This window comes from Anser cygnoides, chromosome 4 (assembly GCF_040182565.1).
Source record: "Anser cygnoides isolate HZ-2024a breed goose chromosome 4, Taihu_goose_T2T_genome, whole genome shotgun sequence".
Taxonomy (NCBI): domain Eukaryota; kingdom Metazoa; phylum Chordata; class Aves; order Anseriformes; family Anatidae; genus Anser; species Anser cygnoides.
Window position 1 is genome coordinate 44,817,755 of NC_089876.1, and position 23,896 is coordinate 44,841,650.

At 37.9% G+C, this 23,896-nt stretch overlaps 1 protein-coding gene across 9 annotated transcripts in view; it reads right to left on the reverse strand.

Annotated features, from left to right (window-relative positions):
- Positions 1-216: 216 nt before the first annotated feature.
- SLC10A7 (solute carrier family 10 member 7) overlaps positions 217-23,896 on the reverse strand; it is a 148,982-nt gene continuing 125,302 nt past the window's right edge. For 8 of the 9 annotated variants that reach the window (XM_048071709.2, XM_066996706.1, XM_048071708.2 and 5 more), the window contains 3 exons: positions 23,691-23,764; positions 7,617-7,762; positions 217-4,373 (listed from right to left, as the gene is read on the reverse strand). In XM_048071709.2, coding sequence (XP_047927666.1) covers positions 4,329-4,373; positions 7,617-7,762; positions 23,691-23,764 — 265 coding nt within the window. In that variant the 3' untranslated portion in view covers positions 217-4,328. Of the gene's footprint in view, positions 4,374-7,616; positions 7,763-7,786; positions 19,807-23,690; positions 23,765-23,896 lie in introns of those variants that run through there. The other variant, XM_048071710.2, reaches the window with a different exon arrangement.

Below are 23,896 nucleotides of genomic sequence, written 5' to 3' on the forward strand. Positions count from 1 at the left end.
GAATTCAGAATGCCTCCTCAAAAGAGCTCACAGTCTAACGATAGCAAGTGATACGTGGTTCACAAAAGAAAACTGCGAAGAGAAGACAATCTCCCTCTTCAGACATTGTGCCAGTAAGACGCCGTACCTTTGGTCTGGGAGACTGGGGCTACCCGTGGAAATAGGGACAAAAGGGATTAGGTTTGTTACATGCTGGAAAGAGCAGGCCATCAAATATAAAACATAAAATACTCTTTATTTAACTCTCTTCATAGGCTACATTATCACAGAGCATTGTTAGAACAATGGCAAGGCTTTTCATACAGCTTCCCTTGGGAGACTACTCCACAGCTTAACAGCCTTTTCACTGGAGATGTCCAAGTGTAACCAAGGACAGAATTTAGTCTCTTGTCTATTTAACGTGTTTGCAAAGGTCTCTGTGTGTTTCTGGCACTTTATAATAATAGTAATATAAACACATTTGGATTATAACCGAATGGTGAAACCGTGATTTAGCCTCTTACTGTGTTGTAATTCCCAAATGCATCGACATCTATTTAAGTGCAAAATAGTCCACAGTTTACAAATACAATGCTGTGATCATCTGCTGTAAAGGTTCTGTATAAGATTATGATTCAATACAAAAGACGATTCGGTGTCTGAAATTTCATTTTTAATGTCAGAATAACAGCAAAAAGAAAAAAGTCTCTCTTTCTCCATATGCAAACTTGCAAAAAATGTATACCAGGGACTTGGTCCTTTCTAGTATTTCTACATATATAACTGCTCATATTTTATGCACGTATGCACTTACACATAAATAAAAGTGCTTGCAGACAGACAATATTTCATCTTTCCTTCTAACCTCCTGCTGTCAAGATATTTTCACAGAAAACCATACACAAATAAAAGTTCCTCTTTCTCTGACTGCTAGAATAACTGAGGGGACTACTTCTGTAAAACTAAACTGCTAGATTACTCTCCTTTTGGTCCGTGAACAAGCACAACTGCCCAGCTTCTGCTGAGACTGTGGCTTTTCTGTCATATAACCTATTCACACGAGCTAAAGGATATATAAGAAGAATTACAACCAGAAAATAAAGATCTTAATTTTAAATATGTAAAAAATGATTTATCTTGGACCTATTACTGGGGTCATCATAAGCTTCTCAATTTACTGCACAAAAGGGAAAATTAAATGTTTGAATAACTCAACACGAGGTGGCAAGATTCCCTGTGAACTCTGAAGTGCTGTTTTATTGTCTTTTTTTTTTTTAGCTCTGATAACGTTAGACAGGATTACAGATATGTAAAAGCTAAGTATTAACAATCAAGAAAATCCTTATGTTTTATACACAAAGTCCTCATTTGCCACCAGTTTTGCCTGATTATGTTCTATACCGAATATCTCTGTTAAATTTAAGGGTAAAAAAAAAAAAAAAAACAAAAACGTTTCTAACTCTCTACTGAAAAATTGTTGGAACTCAATGAATTAACTTCCATTTGATTATAATTTACAGTATTTTGAGAACTTTCTTTCCCCAAGTTTAGTTCATAAAATATTTCAGTACAGTTCACAGATCTTTTTTTTTTTTTTAAAGGACAAGTAAACAATTTAAAAGCTTACTCTCAAAAAACAAACAAAAAACCATAGGTAACAGAGGTAAAACGTTGACCTCAATAAGTAATTTTATCTTGTTTTCCTCTTTGCAAAATTAAATTCAAAATCATTCTGTTTATTAAGAACATATCAGCATAGCAAGTCAGAAACATCTTAATAGTCTTTAAACATAACAGAATTGATATGCATAACTAAGTTTCATTAAGTATGGATTTAAAACATGTATTTCAGTTTTGCTTCATATGCCCTTCAGATCAACACCTCCAACACTCATACACATTTACATTGCCCCAAGCAAAAATGACTTTGTAAAGGCTTTAACAGAACTCCACCTTAAAACAGTCTGAAATATTCTTAAATGCAGAAAATATTTAACAAAGAAAGGATGTTTTCAGTGGAATCTAAGCAAGTTGTTGGATGTACTGAAAGTAGGAGATTCAGTACACAGAGGTAGCTCAGTAAGGGTAGCTGCAGTGTTCTGACTATTTAGAGCCAACACAACCACACTAAATTACTGTATGCTTGAACTTGTCCTGTATATATATATATTAAAAAAAGCCATCACTCTTCCTGGGACTGTTGCTTTGCCATTCAAAACCCATGGAAAGAGACATTAATTTCAGTGGGATTAAATCCTTACAACATTCTGGATGTTCAGGTTTATAGCAAACAAAAAGGAGCTGTCCTGAGTCTGGACTCTGCTGCAAGGAGGGTTTTTAAGCACAGACAAAGGAATTTTTAAGAAAGGGCCCAGGAACATGCATATTACTCTCTCCAGTTACCTCCCAGGTTAGCCTGTTCGTGGATCTGACTGCCATCTAGGGACATACTAACCCAAACGGTGAGCTCACTGCCGGCTGTCCTTTGCTTTACTGGCTAGTGAGAAGAGAGCACAGCCCTGGAGGACAGTGTGGGCGTCTCTCAGCCCTCCCACAAACTCAGTGTGCAGAGTTTGATTCCTCTCCAGGGAATGGAAAGAATTCAGCTTATTACCACATCACGTACCTTTGTTATGTGGTTGTATTTATCAGTGACAACAATTTTGAATAAGGTGACACTGTCGGCTCCTGATAGTTTCTCATACAGATGGCTACAGAGCAGTCTTGCACAGACCATCAGCTAAAGCACTGATGATTGGTACCAGACTGCTTTCCTGTTGTTCACAGGAATGCCAGACTAGAAAAAACACACTAGGTAAACCAAAGACGATTTGTTTTTCAGTAAGGCTAAAGGATATGAATTTCACATGCCTATTCCCATAAAAAAGACCTTTAGCTTGCATAAATGCCTATAGCCTTGTCAGAGCTATAATAATTTACATCTGCTAAAGATCGGCTCAGTCGCACCATTTGCTGCAATGTTAACTGTGACACACACGACATTTCTGCACTTACATTGATCTGTGTTTGACCAATTTCTTCCATTCCTTTTAATGTTTTAATCCACAGTTGCCAGCACAGCTCTTGCAGATAGGAACCCTCAGAGTCTGGTGCAGAGTCCTCTTCTGAAATCTTAATCTCACAGACAAGACGCAGTGCTGGCTAGGTACTTAAAATATATGCCTGTGTTCCCATCTCTTCAACTCTCCCGTTAGAAATAATATTTTGTATATGTTTTATATAGTTTCACTAAAAAAAGTAACATTTGATTTTCTAAAAAGTTGTCACTGATTGTCAAATTAGCTAAGATAGTGTTCTTGTTACTGTAAGGATCTTTTTAATTGGCAACAAAAAATAATTGTCAACTCTTATCCTCACAAGCTATTATTCATTACCAATGCAGCAATATAGAAAACATAGCTTGGCTTACTACAATAAAGACTCTGCTTCGATATTAACATCCTAAATTCTGTCACTGCAGATCTCTGTGCATTGCACCAGGGGAAGGAAAACAAAAACAGGAACAACAACAACAAAAAGAAAAAAGAAAGAAAAACAAAAATTTGTGTTCTTCAGGGGTAAATTATAAAAGATCTCCTAGCTGCAAACACAAATATTTCACTCATAACCCAAGCACCAGACCATTTCTTTGAAGAAGCTTATGAGGCATTTAAGATATACAATGGCACAATATCATACAATGGAATTGAAAGAATTTTCTTTAGAAACCATTAACTTTGAAGGAATGTCTAGACAACTGTGTCAACAAATGCAAATAATTCATGCTTCTCAGCTTCTATCCAATAGATGGCCCCATGCTGAGTATACACAAACTCAGAAGAAAAAGGCATGTCACAGTCATATGACTAGGGAGTGTAACAGAATCACACAGGAATTCAAGTCAATCTTGAAAAAAACCTTCAAGAAAGCTCTTCTCCAGGGTAAGCCAGCAGTGGGATAGGCTTCTGGTCATTTTGGCTAGTTTAAAACAGAAACTTACAGCTGGTGCACCCTGGCATCAAAGCAGGGATAATGGAAGAAACAGCTGTTAGTCATGACCTCTTCATTTCACTCTGTTAGAAAAATAAAAACTGAAAGACTCCAAAATACTGTACAACTTCTTGCAGTAACCAACAAAGTGGCTTCTGGAAACAATGTTTTTGCCAAAAATGCATCTGTAAGGCACTTAACAGGTCTCGTTTTAATATATATATATATATATAATATATGTATATATAAAAATAAAATATGCACTGAAGCAACATTCACAAATACCCAGTTGTCTCAATCGTCTGTGTGTACAGTATAGTACATATATACATTCACTGTGACACAGGCCATCTCCATCATTATACCTTCACAGGTACTTTGGGCTGCCTGGTTAACTTCAGTGCCTGTGAACAGGGAAAGAAAAAAAAAACAGTCACTTTTTTACATTAAAAAAAGATCAACAGTACAAGACAAGCTTTTCATTGAGGGGGAGACAAAATGCTCCATGTACTTCTGGGATGGTGAGTAAGTTATCAGCATGCAGCTAATAGGCCACTCTTTTGTGACGATCTTTTTCTCTCTGATAGCCCATCACAACCTCCTCATATCCAGACAGACAGACAGAACAGAGGAACCTTCAGGAACACAGCTAGATTGCCAGTGAAGGAAGCTGGGATGGGTCTCAGATGTCTTTTAGAAAGCAACTGTTGGGACCCCAGTCAAGAAACCAACTGTGGCACAGATACAAGAGCTTCTGAGCTCCTCAGGGGAAAGACTGTGATGAGAACTTCTGCAAACACTTTTTTGGTCCCTGGCCTCCTTCCACGTGGCTCAAAGCCTGCTCAGAGCACAGTCGCTGTTCCAGTGGTGGATGTCATGCACCTTGGATGTTTACGCCTTCCTTTCTGAGGATAGGTAAGAGTAAGCCAAGTCCAGAGCTGATCTTAAGCCAGGTGACTGACACCTGAGGATCCTGTTTAAAACGTCTGTAGCTTTAGTCTGCTGTTACCAAACGTTTTTATAAGGAAGAGAGAAACCCCATGGAGAAACCTTGAAGCGATGGCAGGGTCAGCCAATTATGGTAGCTAAACTACTCAGTATGTGACAGAGGTTCAACTCAAATGATAGGTGTTCATGTTTCCAGTTTGGCAGGAAGCACCCTCTCTAACCTAGGAGGCAAGTGTGACAGGCTTAAATGGGGTTAGGTTTTCAGCTGCTCCTTTATACAGATGTGAGCACTGTGCAGGATGCCTTCTTTTAGTGTGCTGTTCAACAAAAAATACTCAGTGTTTCTTGTGGCCTGAGAGGGAAATTCATCAGATTTGGAACCTTTGCTTTCCGTGTCCTTTTGGGGGAAGTGCCCTGACAGACTGACATTTGCTTGATGGGCAAGACACTTATTTTTGGAGGATTGTTGGCTAAACAAGCAATTTTCAGTCTGAGAGATAAGTCTGATGGGTCTTCTTATTGTAGATATTAACCTTTAATATTGTACATTTCAAGCTTGTACGCACTGCTGAAAAAACACTCTAGCACAAATGTAAACCCTTTAAAAAATCTAAACCTTTAAAAATAAATAGGCTATATTCCCCTCAGAAACACCAGCATTTAACTATTGTTAAATCTAGCCATTTGAGATTAGTCTTTTGGGTATTATTCAGCGAGAGACTTTGGAGAGAGACATCATTCCACATTTTGTTTGGGGAAACAATATTTTAACTTTGTAGTTTGGCAGATTCTGCTGCCATATTTACAAACTAGAAATACCGTACTGCAGATGAACCTCTAAATATTTAAATTCAATTTCATACAACCAGATCACATGTACTATCATAATTAAGTAAGAATGTCACTGCACTTGAGTACTGTGACTGGATAACCGTCTCCCCCTGCAAGAGAGATGCCAAAATGAAGCCAAGGTGTTTATAGAAAATAAACATCAAGGGTGATGATGACATGTTTATTTTCAAAGCGGGAGACCATTATCCAGTCACAATATTCACTTCTGTTATACTTATTGCAACTGTACCAGACCCAACCTCATTGATTCTTCTTATGAGAGTAATTAAAATAACATTTGTGAATAATACAGAAGACCAACTGATAAATCTGCTGCAACAGAACAACAATCCCCTGAAGTGGCTCTATGGTAGCATTACAGTCTGATTAGCACAGAAGGTTTATTTGAAGCTTAATGAATAAGAAACTAGTGCTGGTGAACTGTAAATCTCTCCAGTACTGGGCTGACTTTTCTGATGCCCTGTTTAAAGGCTGTGTTAACTTGCAGCAACTGACAGCAGCCCTTGAAGGCCATTACCACCCCTGAGGACCAGGGAGGTCTGGATGAACTCCAGCCACACTCCTGGTCTTGGCAGCAGGGAGCAGCTAGACAATGAAGAGAAGCCAGCATTGCAGGGATCGTTCTGCCACTGGTAGCGTCAACTTTGGGCTATCATTCTTCAGGAACAACATGCAATTTTCTTTAAACAACCTGCCTCCTGATTATTTCTGATAATTAATTAATTCTGATAATTAAGTAGTTATCATTACGTGAAACTGATGGAATCTCAAAATTAAATATGATACACAATTTTCCATTTTTGGATGCTAAGATAAGTATAGCTTAACAAGATCTGATTTCTGGAAAACTGGGAGCTTTCCCACTTCTCATAATTCAGGTAACCAAAATGGAGCCACACAAAGGGAGTAATTTGAGGATTAGAATTCAAGTTAGCAGGGTGATTTTACTGAAGTGAAGCTAGTAAAATGGCAGCCCACTGAATTTTGCTGAAAATTGGAAACACAGAAGACATCAAAAAAGCTTCACCACTGACAAATGAAGAATTCAGAGCACTGGTGGAGCTAGGCTTTCCACAATATGTCTCAACCTTCACCTAAAATGACTGTCAAAGATTACTTCCATTGTCACAGCCACTCATCACCTTATCCTCTCAAAACATTAAAGAAAGCTCTATAATCAGTTGCAAATACTGGCCTGCGAGGTGGCTACTAGTGTTCTGTGCACCTGACAGAAGCCACTGCAATTTCATACAAATCACAGAATGGCCGTCAGATGTGAATAGCTTCAATCAGTACTGAAATAATTGCAACTTGAATCAGTGATGCCAATGCAAAAATCTCTAGGTTACAGTCTATAATCCTACAAGCTACCCCAGGCTGTATTTTTGTCATGAGATGTGATGCAGCAAACGTCTGTAGACTTCTTGCTATTGTAAAGGGTGACCTAAGTAAGAAAAAACACCTACCGCCATTAAAAAGTTCTCGTCCTGCTTCAATTAAATTCACAATGGGTCCTCATTTTATTATTAGTGATTATTACTTGAACACTGAGCCATTTTTACTGCATATAATCTGAATTCATAATCTGAATGCTTGCTGATGTGAAAGGAACAAGCTGTAGAGGTCTAACTTCTGGATTTGAACCTTTACAAAGACAAGGGGGATAAAGTTCATCCTTTTTAATGTAACTCTATTGTGACTACCACTGTCATAAAGGAAGTTAAAAAAACAAAAAATCCCTACCATGGGATCTACAAGAAGGAAACTGAGGAGTTTAAGACTTGTGTTTAGGTATTTTTTTCCTCATAGCAGACTTTCTATTATAAATCAAAAAGAGCAACTCTTACCTTTTGCCTAGAAACCATCCAAGATTTTATTGTTGGTACCAAAAGACTGCCAAGAAGAATCTGAGCAGGATGATAGATGAGTAAGGGGACAGAAATTAAGGACAGGTGCTCATAACCCGCAAATACTATCTTCAGCATTGGAATCCCTGCAGGCAGAAAAACAGGAGACAGATTCTCAATTCAGATTTCAAGTCAAGGACAAAAGCAAAGCATTTTGCAAAACAACCCAACCAACCAATCCCCCCCCAAGAAAACACAACATGAAGGCACAGAAGTTGTATATATAAAAAAAAAAAACTACAAAAAAAACCTGGAAGAAAATGAATAGCAACAAAAAAAAATACATTGCAGAGAAAGCTTTGTCAGAAAGGAAGCAGTAGGGGAATGCCATAAAGATCTTTTCTAATTTTGCTGATAGCTGCAAACTCCTGCTGAAGACTTGATATAAAATACATCTGTGCTACAGCATGAATGCTCAGTTGCCAAGCATAGCTCTGTACTGTTTATTTATGACTTTATCTTGCTGTGCTGTTTCATATTTTCATGATTGTCCTCCATCCAAGCAGCCCAACTCCTGCTTGTAACTTTTTCTTCAGTCCATTCACCACTGGAGGAGGGTTGCATTTTCCTGGCATACTCCCTGCCAGTAAGTACCCAAATGACATCCTTAGACTGATTCACACAGTTCAGTTGGAGAGTCAAGGACTGTGCAGGTGAGTGCTCACATGTTAGAGAATAAAACTCTCTGCTCTACCTGTATATTTCAGAAGAGAAACAGCTTGAGAGAAAAAAGGTTTAGTGAACTGAGTGAGCAATATGAAGAGGCCATACCTATGCAGAATCAGAGAGCAGCTGGAGTAGAGAAGTTGCTATGTGTTGGGAGAGCTTAATTTTAAGAGAGAGACATAGGCCATTTTTCTGAAGAGCTTGAATTTGTGCTCAACAGTGCTACTTCTATTAGACATCTCCATGCATAATCTTCCCACTTGATGAAGTGATATGTAAGATTACATTTGATTTAGTTTTTGCAGTAATGAAACTGATTAAGCTGACACTGAACATTTTATTGTTCAAAATGGTCTGTTTAAATCTTGCAACTTTGTTACCTGCTCCACAAAGCATGGGCAGGGGCAATCCTCACAACCATCACCTGTCTTGTTTGACCAGTTGCAGACAAGGGTTGCTGCTAGTCCTCAGGAGCCCCCTGAGAACATACCTTACTTTCTCCCTGGTTTACATGTCAGTCTAGGAATCTTCCACCAGCATCAACCTTGCAGCGAACCAAACTAGACAAGAGTTTTCACAGAGTTTATCTGTGTCTTCTTTCTTAGCAGTGACAATAAACGGAGCACTGTGGCACATGACCTTCATTTCCCCATTAGTAGATGATTTAGAACAACCAAAGTTGCCATATAAACAACTTTTATCTATGTCTTGAATAAATTTCTGTTCTCAACAACCTTCCAGATTTCCATTAATAAAAATGTCTCCCTTCCTTTGGGAGGAAGCATAGCTTATTTGCTGGATATTTACGCCGCCAGTACCCCTTTATTGCTGACACACAGCTAAACTTGCCAAAATCTTCACAGTTGCCACAGCACAATTTCTTTTAATTATTTTAATTAGCTTCATCACATTAAACCACTAACAACCTCATCCCCATATCAGTTGCCTGTTCTTATGTGGCTATTTCCAGCAAAAGACTAAATCAAAAAACTAAAGGCTTGCATACTTAATTCAATATTAATAAATAATTACCCTTAAAACAGTATCTGGGACATATCACCAACACAACAGGACTGCTTATTATTAACACTGATTTCTAGGGCTTAGGAATAGGCACTATTTTGATAGGAATTAAATGGGCATTTGCATTCTATTATGGAGTGCAATTTACTTCAAATACCCATCACATTGTTTTTGTAAACAGATAATGATTTTATTGTCTGTTTCCAGTCTCAACTTCACCCTAACATGTCTTTTCCTGTTCTCTAACCACAGAAAAATAAACTAGAGTCCCAACCTATGAACACGCTATATTTATGTTAATAAGACAGCACCTGGCATTTTGGTGGTGCAATGTCATCCACAGATTTTAAAACACTTCAGTATGCTGAACAGCACTCCTACAAAGAATCTGAGAACACTAAGATGACCAGCCTAAGATCACACAGAAAACTAATGGTGGAGACATGAACAGAATGGATCCAAAGTGACTGAGGCATTCTTTAAATTACTGTACATTTTCTAGCTGAAAGAAAATAGGAGAAATTCTAGACTAAAATGTAAATTCTCTAGAGGAAAGCTATTTCAGTAAACTAGGAAAAGAAAATTAAAGTTGTCAAATATAAATACAAAATACTATAATTAGTGTGACAATGTAATTAGATTGCAGGGTGGAAAGAGGTTCTTAATTCACAGCTTGTTTAAATACATGTCACAACAATAGGTTCTTGTAAGCCACTAATGTGCAATTAAAGTTCCTGCTATTTACTAGGAAAAACTAACTGGTGAAAAGAAGAAGTAATAATTTTTGCAGGTAAGCAGTAGTTTAAAGAAAAGCAAATTCTCTGTTCCCTTTTTATGTACCTTCTGATTTTTGCAATTCCAACTTTGCCAGTATGCAACTCTCTCCAAAAATATTTCATGACAGAGATCCACAAACTACAGTCACAAATGCTTATGTCAGTCATAATACCACAAACCTAAACAAAACAGCATGGGATTTTATTTACTTTTTTAAAAACATATTTTTTATTTACTTTTTAAAAATATTATCAAAACTTTTTTTATTCCAATACATAGCAACTGCAAGCATCAGTATGATTGATATGATTGTATTATTTCATGAGCATAAAGCTCACACCAATTCCTATTTAGGAAAAATATTTTTCAACAGCTATTTTTTCCTCTCTTAAAAATATAAGTAACTGGGTGGTGGTTTTTTTGCTTGTTTGTTTTTAAATAAATTATTTGAAAACAACAATGACCCAACCTAAAAAGAAAGAAAAACAAATCCCATCTGATGACTGGGCTGATGCTGTTTGCTATATCTTAGCTCAGAACGCATTTTCAAGATGAGATTATGAGATTAGCATTGTAAGAAGCTATTGTAAGAAGAGTTTAAATTTAAGAGCTGTTGTAAGAAGAGTCTAAATCTTTTGGATAGATGGCAAGGAATAAAGGTGCTAAGCAAAATGGAGCTTGCTATCTTCATTTTGGGCTGTCCATTCTTTTCCTCATTTTTATAGCATATTGTTCTTGGTATTAATGGAGTATGATAGCTACATGCTTAGTCTAAGGTAACTAAAATTTTGCACGGGATCAAATCACTTGTTGTAGAAAACAAGCCACTAGCATAGCTATAATTCTCGTTTCCTCAGAGTATACAGCAGATGCTCCCTTCCCCCGTGGCCTCCCAGTATCACTAGGGCATTTACTTACAGAATGAAGCATTCACATGTGTAAGGAATGACACCTGCAAGGATCTGTCATTCTGTTTTCACAGAGCCATTAAATCATGCTTATCTGCATTTCAGGGAAGTTGGACTGACTTTCTTGGGTCTTCATCCTGACTGACACTGACGGAGGAATGCTGGAATTAACAAAGGTTGTATACAGACTGGTGAGTTTTAAGACTGGTGTCATGGTCTGAAGTCTCACATCACAAACACCAATCCATGCTGCTCCAGTTTATGAAGTTACAGGCTTCCAGCAGCTTGGTTCAACTCCTCTGCCAATGACCCTCACTCACTATGTATGATGAGAGGACAGAGAGCAGAAATGGGGTACAGGCCCACTGCAACTAAGACAAGGGACTTATCCCTGTGACATGGAGTACTGTTCACTTTTCTCCGTCTCCATCCTCAACCAGCCCGTTGCCATCATGCAAGAACTTCGCACACCTGAGGAACTGAAGCAAGGAGGAGTGAGAAGACTGCTCTTACGGTCCGGTATAGGAAAGCCCTCGTTGCTTTCCATTGCTCTAGGGTATCCCAGTCTGGTCCCAAGGCTGCGGTTTATCAGCTGCTGGTCTAAGGCCACTGTTCCTGTAGTAGTCTACAAAACTGAAAGCTATTTATCCTTCCTCCAGCTTTGCACCCAGTATAACCTCCCACATGCTCCCCTTTCCCTTTTGCTACTTTCATATTTTGTAGTCACCCTTCGTAAAAGGCCCATGAAAATATTATGCTGCGCTTCTCTACATTTAGTTAACTGTAAAATAATTATAATAAAAATCCTAAAAGATTTGAAGGTATTTTTAAGAGAATTTAAATATAGGACTCTTTTCATCTAGCTATCATGGCAGTAATATAAATGAAGCAAATTAATTTTAATGCTCCAAGGTACTGATTCTGTGTCACTGTCACTGACAGGATCCAACCAGACTTTATGAGATGGCATTTGACTTTATGGAAGTGAGCACTATGCACGCATTTACAATTTTACAGGGACTTTAAGCTGTCATGCTGAAAAATGTTTATAAAACATTAATCAAAAAATGCCTCTTTAATACAATGCATTGTCTGAAGGATGTTAGAAGGCACATATTGTAAATGGATTCTTTTTCTGACTAAAGTAATTTCTACCAAAAGCCTTTCCCCACTGCTATACAAGTACACAGCACGGAGAGATAAAGAGCACTTTCTCAGCACATTACTACCTGATCCAAACACTTGGGAAATCACTAATGTACAGCATGCCATATTTCCATGTCACACATGACACATTTGTCTAAAATTACCCAACAGAGTTTGACATTGCAGCATATTCCATAGCAGAGCTTTCAACTGACATCTGCCAAGTAAGAACTTCAAGTAAGAGCTTTCTTCTTCTAACAAGCAAGTAAGAGTTTTCTTTTATCCTATACCCATGATGGAAGTGATAAAACAATAAGTACTGGAAATCAGTGTTTTTTTTTTTATTATTTTAATATGTTTATTTTATGCTCACTGGATGTGTAAGCTCCCCTCAAAGCAGTGTTTCATCATTTGCTGTTTTCTATCACATTGCGATGGATTCAGAGAACTTAATAGAACATTTTTATTACCACTGAAACACAGGCCATTATCTCTCACACCCAAAGCAGAATTATTGCTAGATGCTCTACTTAGATACTTCACTGTATAGGTTTTTCCCCTTAAATGTCTTTATAACAAACAATTTATCCTAAAACTTTATTGCTTACATTACCGAAACACATTCCAAATCACAAAATGCTCCAGCATTTCTTCTTTGGAAAAGAGATTTTGGTACAAAACAAAGAGGTCATCACTAAGGCTATGAAATCACAACGAATCAGAGCATCAAACAACTGTTAGAGAGAGGCAGTGGAAATACTCAGAAGAAAATCCTTAACCTGTGCACTTTCAGTTCCCTTTTCTCCTCATCTATACATTTCAGAATTCTCAATTGCCATAATCTTCAACTGCAATATACAAAATGAAGCAGGTGTATGAATGGTGGCTTCTCTGACACTCTCTATGCTATGCTGTCGTTCTGAAGAATCCTCTCAGGGATTGATGTGAAGGGAACATCAGTAGGCCAAAAAGCTTTTCGTTTTTTAAACTGAGAAGCCCGCAAAGGGAGGCATATATTGCATTAAACCCCTCCTAAACTGCCAAAACAGGGGTTTTCTGAGTTTCTCTCTGCAAAGACAGTGCCAAATGAGCACCTGAAATTTTACTGCTGAATTTCAGAACAGCATCACATGCAGTCCAGTGACTGCATGGTAGGAAAGGGTGGTGAGATCTTGAAAAATCCAGTACACAGTATTAGAAAGAGGTTGCTCACGCAGATAGCTGCCAGAGTGGCAACATACTGCTAATCTCTGGTTTGCAAACTTTCTTAAGGATTTCCCTGCTTTTTTTTTTTTTCCCAGGCAAATCAGATTGCAATGGTTAATTTTGAGGAGGCAGAAGTTCATATACTGTGTCTCTCCTCAGTGAAGGCTACACAGGGATAGAAGTTGTTTATTGCCCTTGTTAAGACTCTGCTATGACATACTGATATCATGATGCTTTTGACAAAATAACCAGTTAAGGATTCTTTACCCTCACCTAAATATGCACTGAACTCAAGTTAAATGCTCTTCCCTCAGGACCAGTTTCTTTCAGTTATGGGAATAGCTGAATGATATCTGACTACCAGTAACAGTACAAATACTCGCTCACTACTGAGTACACCCACTTTCAGCTGAAGAAAGCACCTTCCAATGTAATATGAATTCACATTAAACTGGAAGGAGAATAGATTACTGCAAGCTCATCCTAAAACAGTCAGCCAAGCTCTTCCCCAGACAAAAACTTCCTCAGAGTAGAATTTGGTCATCCTTTTCCAGCCCATCTCCACCTGTAACTCTAGGATTTTTTGTTGTTGTTGTTCTCAGTCCTAATCAAGAGATTGTAGACCTTAAAGTCAATTTGTACCCTGCAGGGGGATCAAGGTTGAGAGAAGTAACAGATGGCATTAACTACTCTCTTGTCCAAAAGGAAATAACCATATCAAGGTTAAACTCCATTCACAGTGGCTAGACAGGCCTGCACAACGGTTTGTGGCATTTTTGGTTCAATCACACTTCGGTGACAAAACCTAGTGTTACCATGGAAATCTAACTTTTACTGGTAGGGATAAGGAGATCATCCATCAACACAACCACAACTGTCTCCAGGTGATATGACACTCAGTGACTGATTGGGAAGGACCTGCAATGTTTGTAGCAATTGAGACTACTACCCCTTGCCTTTCTGCCCACAGAAATATACGTGCTGTACAAAGACATGGGCTTAAAATATTATCGGGGTGGGGAAAGATAACGTTTTTATATTTCAGCTCAGTAATAAGTGTATGGAAAGCAAAAAAAGACTCATGAAGTGGTAAAAACAAACATCTAATCAGGAGGTTTTACAAGGGACTGGATGAGAGATTAAAGGAGTCTGGAATGGCTGCAGGGGAAAACTGTAAAAAGGTGAGTGAGCTGTCCTGGTTAAGTTGGAGATCTGCATGGACCCTAATCATCAAACATTTTCACCTTCATCCCCATCCTTGGGAAAGAACTGATTTACCATAACATTCAACAGGCCCTTGCACTACACTAGGGGACTTACCTCTTTCAGAGGCCTAGAAATATTGGGAAGGCTCTGTACTGAATCAGACTGATGTGATCACACAGTGTGGTCCATACAATTACCATAAGAGTGCAAGAATTTCACTGAGACCCACACTATGTTGTAAGAGACTTAGCTGGTCTAATTTTCAAATAAAGAAGGAGAAGGAAAGGAAGTAAGTAATAATAAGGATTTTTTCTTTTTTTGCCATAACTAAGAAAAAACAAAAACCTATTATGCTTTGAATGCTTTTAGTAATTCCTGTTCTTCAGGTAACTGGCTCACCATACTCATCATAAATCAGCAATTTTAAGTGAAATCTAAGTAGTTACTAGAAAACTAGACATTGTGATACTATCAAATTTTTAAGTAAATAAATGTAAAAGATGGAAGAGGAAGAAAGTACAGTTTGTTTCTGGGTTTTCAATGCATGTGTTCAGATTGGAAGTGATGTTTAGTGAACAACACTGGCAATCTTACCAGCTGCCAACAATGAAACATGTAACATCAACAACTGAAGACTAGTGCCTCAGACTCCAGAACACCTCCTCCACCTGCCTGACAACATGGTAGTAATAATTAGTTAACAGGGAATACAAGAATGAATTGAACCATCATGAGTCATATTTTAGATGTGACATCCTTAATTTGGGACCACAACGCAGGCATAGCAATGTTGTAAGCTGACCATAACACTTCAGTGCTTTTTATTGCTTGGAATCAATTCTTTCTTCACACACATAATATAGTCAAGGCATAGGGTAAAATCTTCCTTGTAATTCACTATTAATATCTACGCTATGAAGTTTAAATAAATAGAATTTAAACACTTCCTTCCCTTCTCTACAATTCTTGTATTCAATACTTTTTGAAGGTTTAATATGTTAGATCCACTAATGAAAGGAATTCTGGACAACCAGACTGACAAATTTCCTAAAAACATAAGATGAGATTTGATTTGTTTATTTCCTTCAACATTACTGCCCCTTCCACATGCAGCTGAGGCCAACATCTCTCTCAGCATTAAAATCTTGATTATGTGGATTTATTTACATATATATATATATTTAAAAGTATAATTTTATTTTATAGTCACACCTGTTATTTTTGTAAACACAAGAAGGAAAGGATTATATCCCAAACTGTTTCATATCTTCTAATTAGATTTTTTTTAAAGTCTTTTTCTCCTGAAGCTTTGACGCAAAGGAAAACATGATACCACAAATTCATTATAAATGATAAAACAAAAAAACATTCTTTTCACAAAGAAAAAAAAATAATGTTAGGAATACTAGCATATTTTTCCTTCAATCATCTCTTTACCTGATTTCTGAGTCCAAGAAAAAGAGCTATGAGGCCAGAAAAGCTTTAATGTTCCAGTCATTTGGGAAGGCATTTTGAGAAAACAGCACACTACCTAGAAATACTAAGGGATACTATTTCCCGTCCTAAAATTCTAAAATTCCATGAACTGTAGGATTTCTAATTTTTGTTGCTGTTGTTGGTGTTGTTTTTTTTTTACGTCTTTGCACCCACTCTTTCAGAAGTGTCTGGAGTCAGCAGCTCAGACTGGCTGCCAGAAGGTGCACTGAGAGCAGCAAATGTAGATGCAACTCTCTCAGGGAGACTCAACATCATCTTCAATACTCACAGTTTTAGCATGGGTGACACTTGTAGCCTCTGCCAGACTGAAGTAAAAAAAAAATTCTTGAGTCATGTCCAAACGTGGATCTTCCCGAGGGTAACCTGTCAGCTGTCTGCTGAGTATAATGTAGTTTCTTAAAGCACATAAATTAACTTTAACTGTTTTTGGTGGGGAGGGAGGGTTGGGAGGGCTCTTGTGTCATTATCATTTTACAGATGGATATGTGGGTTTTTTTTATTTTTTTATTATAAAGAGGTACGAGCTTGCTGTCATTAAAAACCTGCAATCTGGTTTTTAGTGTCTGATCCGATTATGTGTACATCTGGGAAGACACACAACCAAATAAATAATTGGAGAGGTGCAACTCTGAAATGACAATTGTTATTCATCGATCTCTTTCTGTAAGTCGAGATTGAGAGATGTAAACTTCAAGTGAATGAGATCTCCTGGGTGAGATTCTTCAGTTCAAACACAGTAAACAACTGTTGTCCTCTGATGCACATTTTAGTACTGCTGGAGGCAAACTTTCTAAATATTAATAAAAAACCTACTACTGGCAGAGTATACAGATGAAAAGGAAGCCCTGGGAGCTGGTGCAGAATTTCTAGCCACATTCAAAGTCTAATCAAAGAAACATACGTTTCAGGCCAGAAAGGAAAAGAGATTCCCTAATTTCCTCCAGTATTTCCCTTCTGGAATCACAAAGAGGTCAACACTGAGTAAACTGCAATATATTAGATATGCTACATTGCAAGTCTTGTGATAAAAAAGCAACGGAGAATCAGGTACTCTGTGTCTGAGAGCCACTAGAACTCATTGGACTAAACCATTTCTCGCTTTCGTGTTGGCCTGCCAGGGCATTTCCTTCCTGAAAGTACAGCCCATTGGGATGCCCTGGTATGAAGGAGACGAGCAATGACACTTGCCCAGCGACATATGTGAGTAGCAAGGAGAAATAAAAGATATGCTCTGATGCAGACTATCCCAGTGACCACAGCCTACTCAAAACTGTCAGTCTGACTTCTCACAGAAAGTCTCCTTAAAGCGAGTGGTGCGCTTAGTATTAGAGAAATGCTTGCACATGCAGCAAAATGACATGTCACCTTGGGTGCATTAGGCAGTCTGTGCAATCAGGAAACATGTATACTATTCCAATTACATAAATCTTTGCCTCGAACCTAAATTTGGTTTTGCTAGTATTCTGATCTGGCAGCCATACTGGAAATAACAGCACTCCCCAGCTTCCTTAGGGGTCTGCTGAGAAAAATTACATGCCGATTACATGATAATGACCTGTTTGATAATATCATTTGGTACGAACTAAACATTGCTTCTACAAAACTAATGAGCTAGGAAAGACAATCCAGCTGCCCTCAAGTTAGGCTACGAAGAAAGATGCGGACAGGAGAGAAGTCTAGTGGATTTGGGTGCTTCTGCTCACCCCCCTATCATCTCATGTAATACGAAATCCTCAGTTCTTATTTTCCAGAGACAGAGAAAAAAGAGATGGTGAACTATAGAGAAGAGGAAAAAGCCCAACCAATGACTTGCTGCTTCTTCCAAGCAATTGCTGTGTGAAAACTGAAGAGATGAGAAAAACTTTTCAGTTTGACCCAAAGAATCATGCTAACAAAACTGGTGAAAGGTTTTAGCAGCAACTAAATCGCCTGGGATTTCAGAAGCAGGCATGGGATCAAGAGGGCCCTTCTGTTCCTAACCCTCTGGAAGAAGTGAGGGATACGTAGCCCAGACATGGTATCCACATGACACACTCTTTCTATCACATTTCTCACATTGGCTTCCCTTCTTCTCTGAGGGTCAACACCCTACCTATTCCAGTCAGAGTAGTAGCCAGATCATTTTCATTTACATCACTCTAACAGCTGGGTAGGAAATGAGATTAAAAGTCTGGAACAGGTAAGAATATCTGCAAATTCAATCACTAGTAACACCAGGAAGTATGACAGGATACCAGCAGTAATGCCTCTTGTTCAACATTCACAGGAAAATTTTGAAAGTAGAAAATACTATCACAAATCTTACTCTTGAAAACTTTTAGAGAGCAATTAACCAGGATTATTTTTTACATCTTTATGGAATTATTCACACATTCACTGCTAGTCACAGTTCGTCCCTTGGTGAATAACCACCTTAGAGGACAATTCTCTGCCAGGAGCAGAGAAAAGCAACCACAGAGTTTGGCTTGAATATTCACTTAGGGCAATGCATCTGACTTTGCAATCTTACCTTCTATCACAGAATTATTAATTAAGTGAGGCCTCCTTGTTAAAATCTACCTTTTATTTTAACACAAGTTAGAACAGTTTGCCATTCTTCTGTCTAAAGGAAAAGGTGATTATCACCACAAAATAAGAGCCTGCTTTTGATTAGTGCAGCATTTCACTGACTTTGGGTACAGGAACAACCAAATGAAGCAAGAACACAGCTAATATTAAACAGCAGTGGCTTAGGTTGTGCAAATATAATTACTTACCTCTGAAAAACTTGTAAAGAGATCTGTAGAAAACATGAGCAAACTCTAGATAGCTGTGAGCAGATTGGAGCTATATGTGAGCACGATGCACTGTCACATTGTGCAGCTGGGGAACTTGAGGAAAGGCATGGTCTGATTAATCCATAGCCTAGATGATCTGCTCACAGACAATTGAGCTGTCTGTGAATCCACTTGTGCATTACACAGTGCTTTTAAAAATTGTTCAAGGACAGACTATCAATTCTGTACTCACAGAGTAAGTAGCTGAGTATTTCAAAAAAATAAATTTGAATGAAATTAAAACAATACAAAGGGCTTTGTCTTTTCTTTTGAAAATTATTCTTTCCTGGAAGTACTTTGTACCCTAGAAACTTCGATTGCATTACCTTAAGAATTCCACAATGAAAGAACAGCAACATCGTTAAATACAAATAAGGAAAAATGCACTATGCATCACAAAATACCCTGATTTCATTATAAGTTTTTTTTTAAACTAATCTGCTGTTCATCATACCTGCATTACAGACATTTGCACTTGTGAGAGCCAAATAAGTACCACTACTCCATTTTCTATTCATAAAATAAATTTACAAAGTAAATTAAAAGTATCACAAAGTAAATTAAAAATATTTTTTGACTATCCTAATTTTTTATTTTGGAGTTGTAACTTCTGGCTAGTAATTCACTCTGCCAACTCTGCCAAAGATAAAGTAATGTTCCGTACTTGGCTGCAACTTTCATGTAAGTCCAAGCAACAACTCTGCAGTATTGTTTAGATGAGCCACACTGATAGCTTTGCACTTCCTTGAGGCCTCTTCTCTTCTCACTGAATGAACTCCAGGGAATGGCATCATGTCGGGCTTTCCAGATGGATTATGTGAAGCCATAGCTCAATGTCATTTTCAATAGCAAGGCTCATAATTAAAGGTCAAATAGTCACTTCATCTGCAATCAATCAATAGAAGAAGTACTAATACTAAGTACTAATCAATCAATGGCAAATGCACTAATAAAAGCCATGCATCAAATGTCCGCATATGTGTGTGCTCACATGCACTATGCATATATGTGAGTAGGCGGAAGGAGAGAAAGAGAACAAAGTGTGGGTGAATATGCCAGAGGGCATTGTGAATACTATATTTATCTTCACTACTTGTAAGTTTATATCCCATTTCACTCATTACGTGAAATACAAATAACATTATTTTTTTCTGCATGTGTGATGTACTGTATTCAAAAACTGCCAAAGCATCCACCTCTATTCAGAAATACCGGCTTGTGCTCCTAACTAAGAAACACAAAGGCACCTACCCTGTGTAATTTGTCCTTACACAAACATGCCCTGCACTCTGATCTGTGAGACAAAAAGTGTGTCAACTGTTCTGTCTACAAAATAAAACCCAGCATATGGGAACAGCACTCATCTCCGTGCAAAGCAAGCACTTATTCATGGATTCAACACTGGAAGTGGCAGTTGGCCTCATGAGCATGCACTGCATGGGAATTAGTTGGTTTCATAATATGGTGTGGGAGAAAGTGACTTATAAAAGTCTTCTCATGCCTCTCCTATTACCACTTCTAAAGCTTTAAAGCTGTCAGCTCTTCTCCCACTTTTGTCGGTGCCATCGTAAATTCCCCAGGGAAGGGACCAGACGTACCTATCTGGAGCTTTACCTGCCAAGCTGAGAGAAATCAATTTCAAAGTGAAAGAACAAGTGTTGGGGGGTCATTTATATACTACCACTGGAATCTTAAAGACAAACAAAGCACAGCTCCACAATGGATATGAAACCAGACCCTGAGCTGTGTTTGTGCTTTCAGGCACTGAAATGACTGAGAGAGAGAAAAACTCTCTCTGCTACAAGAGAACAGAAGGTTTCTTGTTGAGTGGTTTATAGTGAACACCTCTGGACATGGAGAAATGTGACAGAACAACAAAAGAATAGGAGGTAAAATACATGTGTCTGTTCTTGTTTCTGCTAAGATCAGGGTGGACACGACTGCCAGAGATAGATTTAACTGTCATTCAGAAATGGCTGATCCTTAAGAACTAATTTTACCTACTCTGCTTTCAACTTCAGTGAAGAAATAAATTCTAGTTGCTCTGGTTAACAATTCTTGTTTACATCATCAGCTCAGGGGCATATCTCATCTCACTACGGCTTTACAAAACCCGATCCTCCTTATTTACATAGAAATGTGTACTTACACACCTCTGTCTTATCTAGACCTGGTACTAATACCAAACAGAGCAGAATATGCCTTTAATTGAGACACAAGCTCTTCAAAGATGAAGGTAAAGCAATCTGTCCTGAAGCTCACAAATGAAACAGTCTGTAGCCAAGAAACAGTCCTGTAATACTGTGTTCCACCATGACTCTCTTTCGTTTCAATTTGCACACTTATCCATATGAAACATCTGTATGAGATAAAAGTATATATGGCTGAGGAGAAGTTGTAGGAGTCCTTGAAGTCAAGGTGGTTGAAATATTTTTTGTTTTTGTTGTTGCTGTGATTGGGCAAAGACAGCAACAAAATATAAAGTATATCTGACTCCTCAGGCTGTGCTAATCAGAGCAGTAATCTGGAATTGGGAAAACACAAGTCAAAAAGACAAGCAAACTAGAAACCTAGAAATAGTCTCTTTTAGATAAGAAAACAAAATATCAAAAGGAGAGTGTATTAGCAGATGAGATGTGCACCGACTCAGCTGTTCACATAGGGTGCGGGTCAAGATGCTACATGAGGATGCTTGGCAGAGCGAGTGAAAGAGATGAAGAGTCCCTAATGCTTTTCCTGGATGAAGGTAAGCAAGCCCCTTCAGGACTTAAATATTTTTTAAAAAGGCTTTGTGGTTATTTTCTCAGTGCCATCACATGCTGCAGAAGTATTCATAGAGTGTATATAAAACTGTTTTCACAGGGGAGGAAAGAAGCAAATTACACATTTGTGCTGTCAGATACAACCAACTTTTCTTCTGTAATATCATGTTTGTGTCCTAAGTTCCTATACATCTCCATATTGCAGCAAGTACAGTAGTGTGTTATGATTTAGGTGTGGAGTTGCTTTCTATAAATACAAACATAACCATCCTCCTGAATACAAGCACATTTACTAGTTGAAACTTCAGTTTGAACAATCGGCTGGAAAGAACCTCAAATGTCATTTAATCTATCTACTGCTCCAAGGCAGGGTCAACTCCAGTTTATCTAATTCCTGACTGAAGCTGGTCTACAATGATAAGATATTTCACAACACTGATAGGCAACATATTCCACGGCTGAAGTGTTTTTTACAGTAAGGCTTCCCTGACTGCTTCAATCTTATTCATTGTAACAAAGCTCTTCCCTTTTCAAAGTCCACTGTGAAAGAGTCACTTCTCCTACTTTGCATCAACCTTTTATGCGTTTGAAGATCACTACTGTATTTCAGCTGTTGTCTCTCAATAAACTCAGTTGTTTCAACCTTTATCATGGGCCATATTTATGAGACTTGGGGTCATTTATGGCACTCTCCTCTGATCTCCTTCCAATTGGTCCACATTGTTTTTGAACTGTGGAACCCAAAACACCATGCAATAGTGTCAAAAGCCAGGATGCTCTTAACCCATGCAACTTTTGCTACTTTTCCACAAACCACAGGACCTTGTGTGAAAGGAAACGAATTCGGTTTGATATGATACGCATTTGACAAATCTATGGGACTCTTACTCATTTCCTCGTTTCCTCCTACACTGTTAAAATTATTTACTTGTTTCAGTAGTTTCCTACGAAATTAAGTTAAACTCACTATCTATAATTCCTTGGCCCCTCCTCATTTCCATTTCGAAAAGAGGTATTATGTTTGCCTTTCCCTTGTATTCCAGGAACTCCTTCACCTCCCACAGTCTGCCAAGGATGCTTGCAACCATTCTGCAGCACAGGCCTGGCTGAAGCAAAGAACCCTGAGATGAGTTTTACCTTATCAAACTGACCTGAAAACATCTCACCTCTCTAAGTTTGAACTCGTTCTTCCCCTACTTCAGGCTGAGCTCTTAACTCCCTTATTGACACTAGCTGTGTTTATGTCTTGAAAAGGCATATATTTAGTTGCATATGCTCTATCAAACATGTTTTCATATTTTGAAAAACAGCACGAAAATATTCAAGTACTAGTCATTTCACTGACTGAACATAATGAATGAAGCAGTATGAAGTGACTCTAAGCAGGACTCTCAGACAGTATTTTGTGACTTTACACTAGAACATCTTATCACTAAGAGATTTTAAATGACAAATATCTCAATATTATTTTGATAAATTAATTCTAATAATTAAAACACTGCCCCCCAAAATGTGCAGACTTAAACACATACATTTCGCACATACTAAGTAAAAGACTATTATCTGTTTGTGATTACTGAATACACTACATGCTTTGTTTTCACTTGTACATCCTAGTTTTGAGGTTTAAGAAATTTATTGTGAAACTGGGAAGATATACCTTAGAATATTTTTAGTAACAAAGCTGAAATTTTATCAATATCGGAATAGGCAACAGAACAGCAATATAAGAACAGAAAGAAAAATCCACCTTTCCATAAGGTCTTAACGATACACCTGAAATCTGAGCTGAAAAGACTACGTTGCGTGTCCTGTAATAACCATTTATTTTATGTATGCAAAAATATTATCCCACAATTAATATCATACTGGTAGCATTACTTGCCACACTGAAATGAAAAACATTTAAGCAGAAAAGCCAGCAAACAGTTACTTTTATTTCCTCTTCAACAAAACAGGCTATGAACGTTACTGTTGTTTTGCTCAAAAGCTTATCTTCTGACTTACCCAGGGTGAGGGATTTGTGTGTGGAACAGAAAATGATAGCCACTGTATCTGCTGGTGTGAAACCAGAGTCATTCCTAGAAAAGAAAGAGTTTTAATAACCTCTAATAGCAAAAACCTTCTTAAAACATCATCAATCAAATATATTACTTTGAGGATCCATATGCAAGTTCACATCACTTTGATCAGTTCTAGTGACAGAAATAATT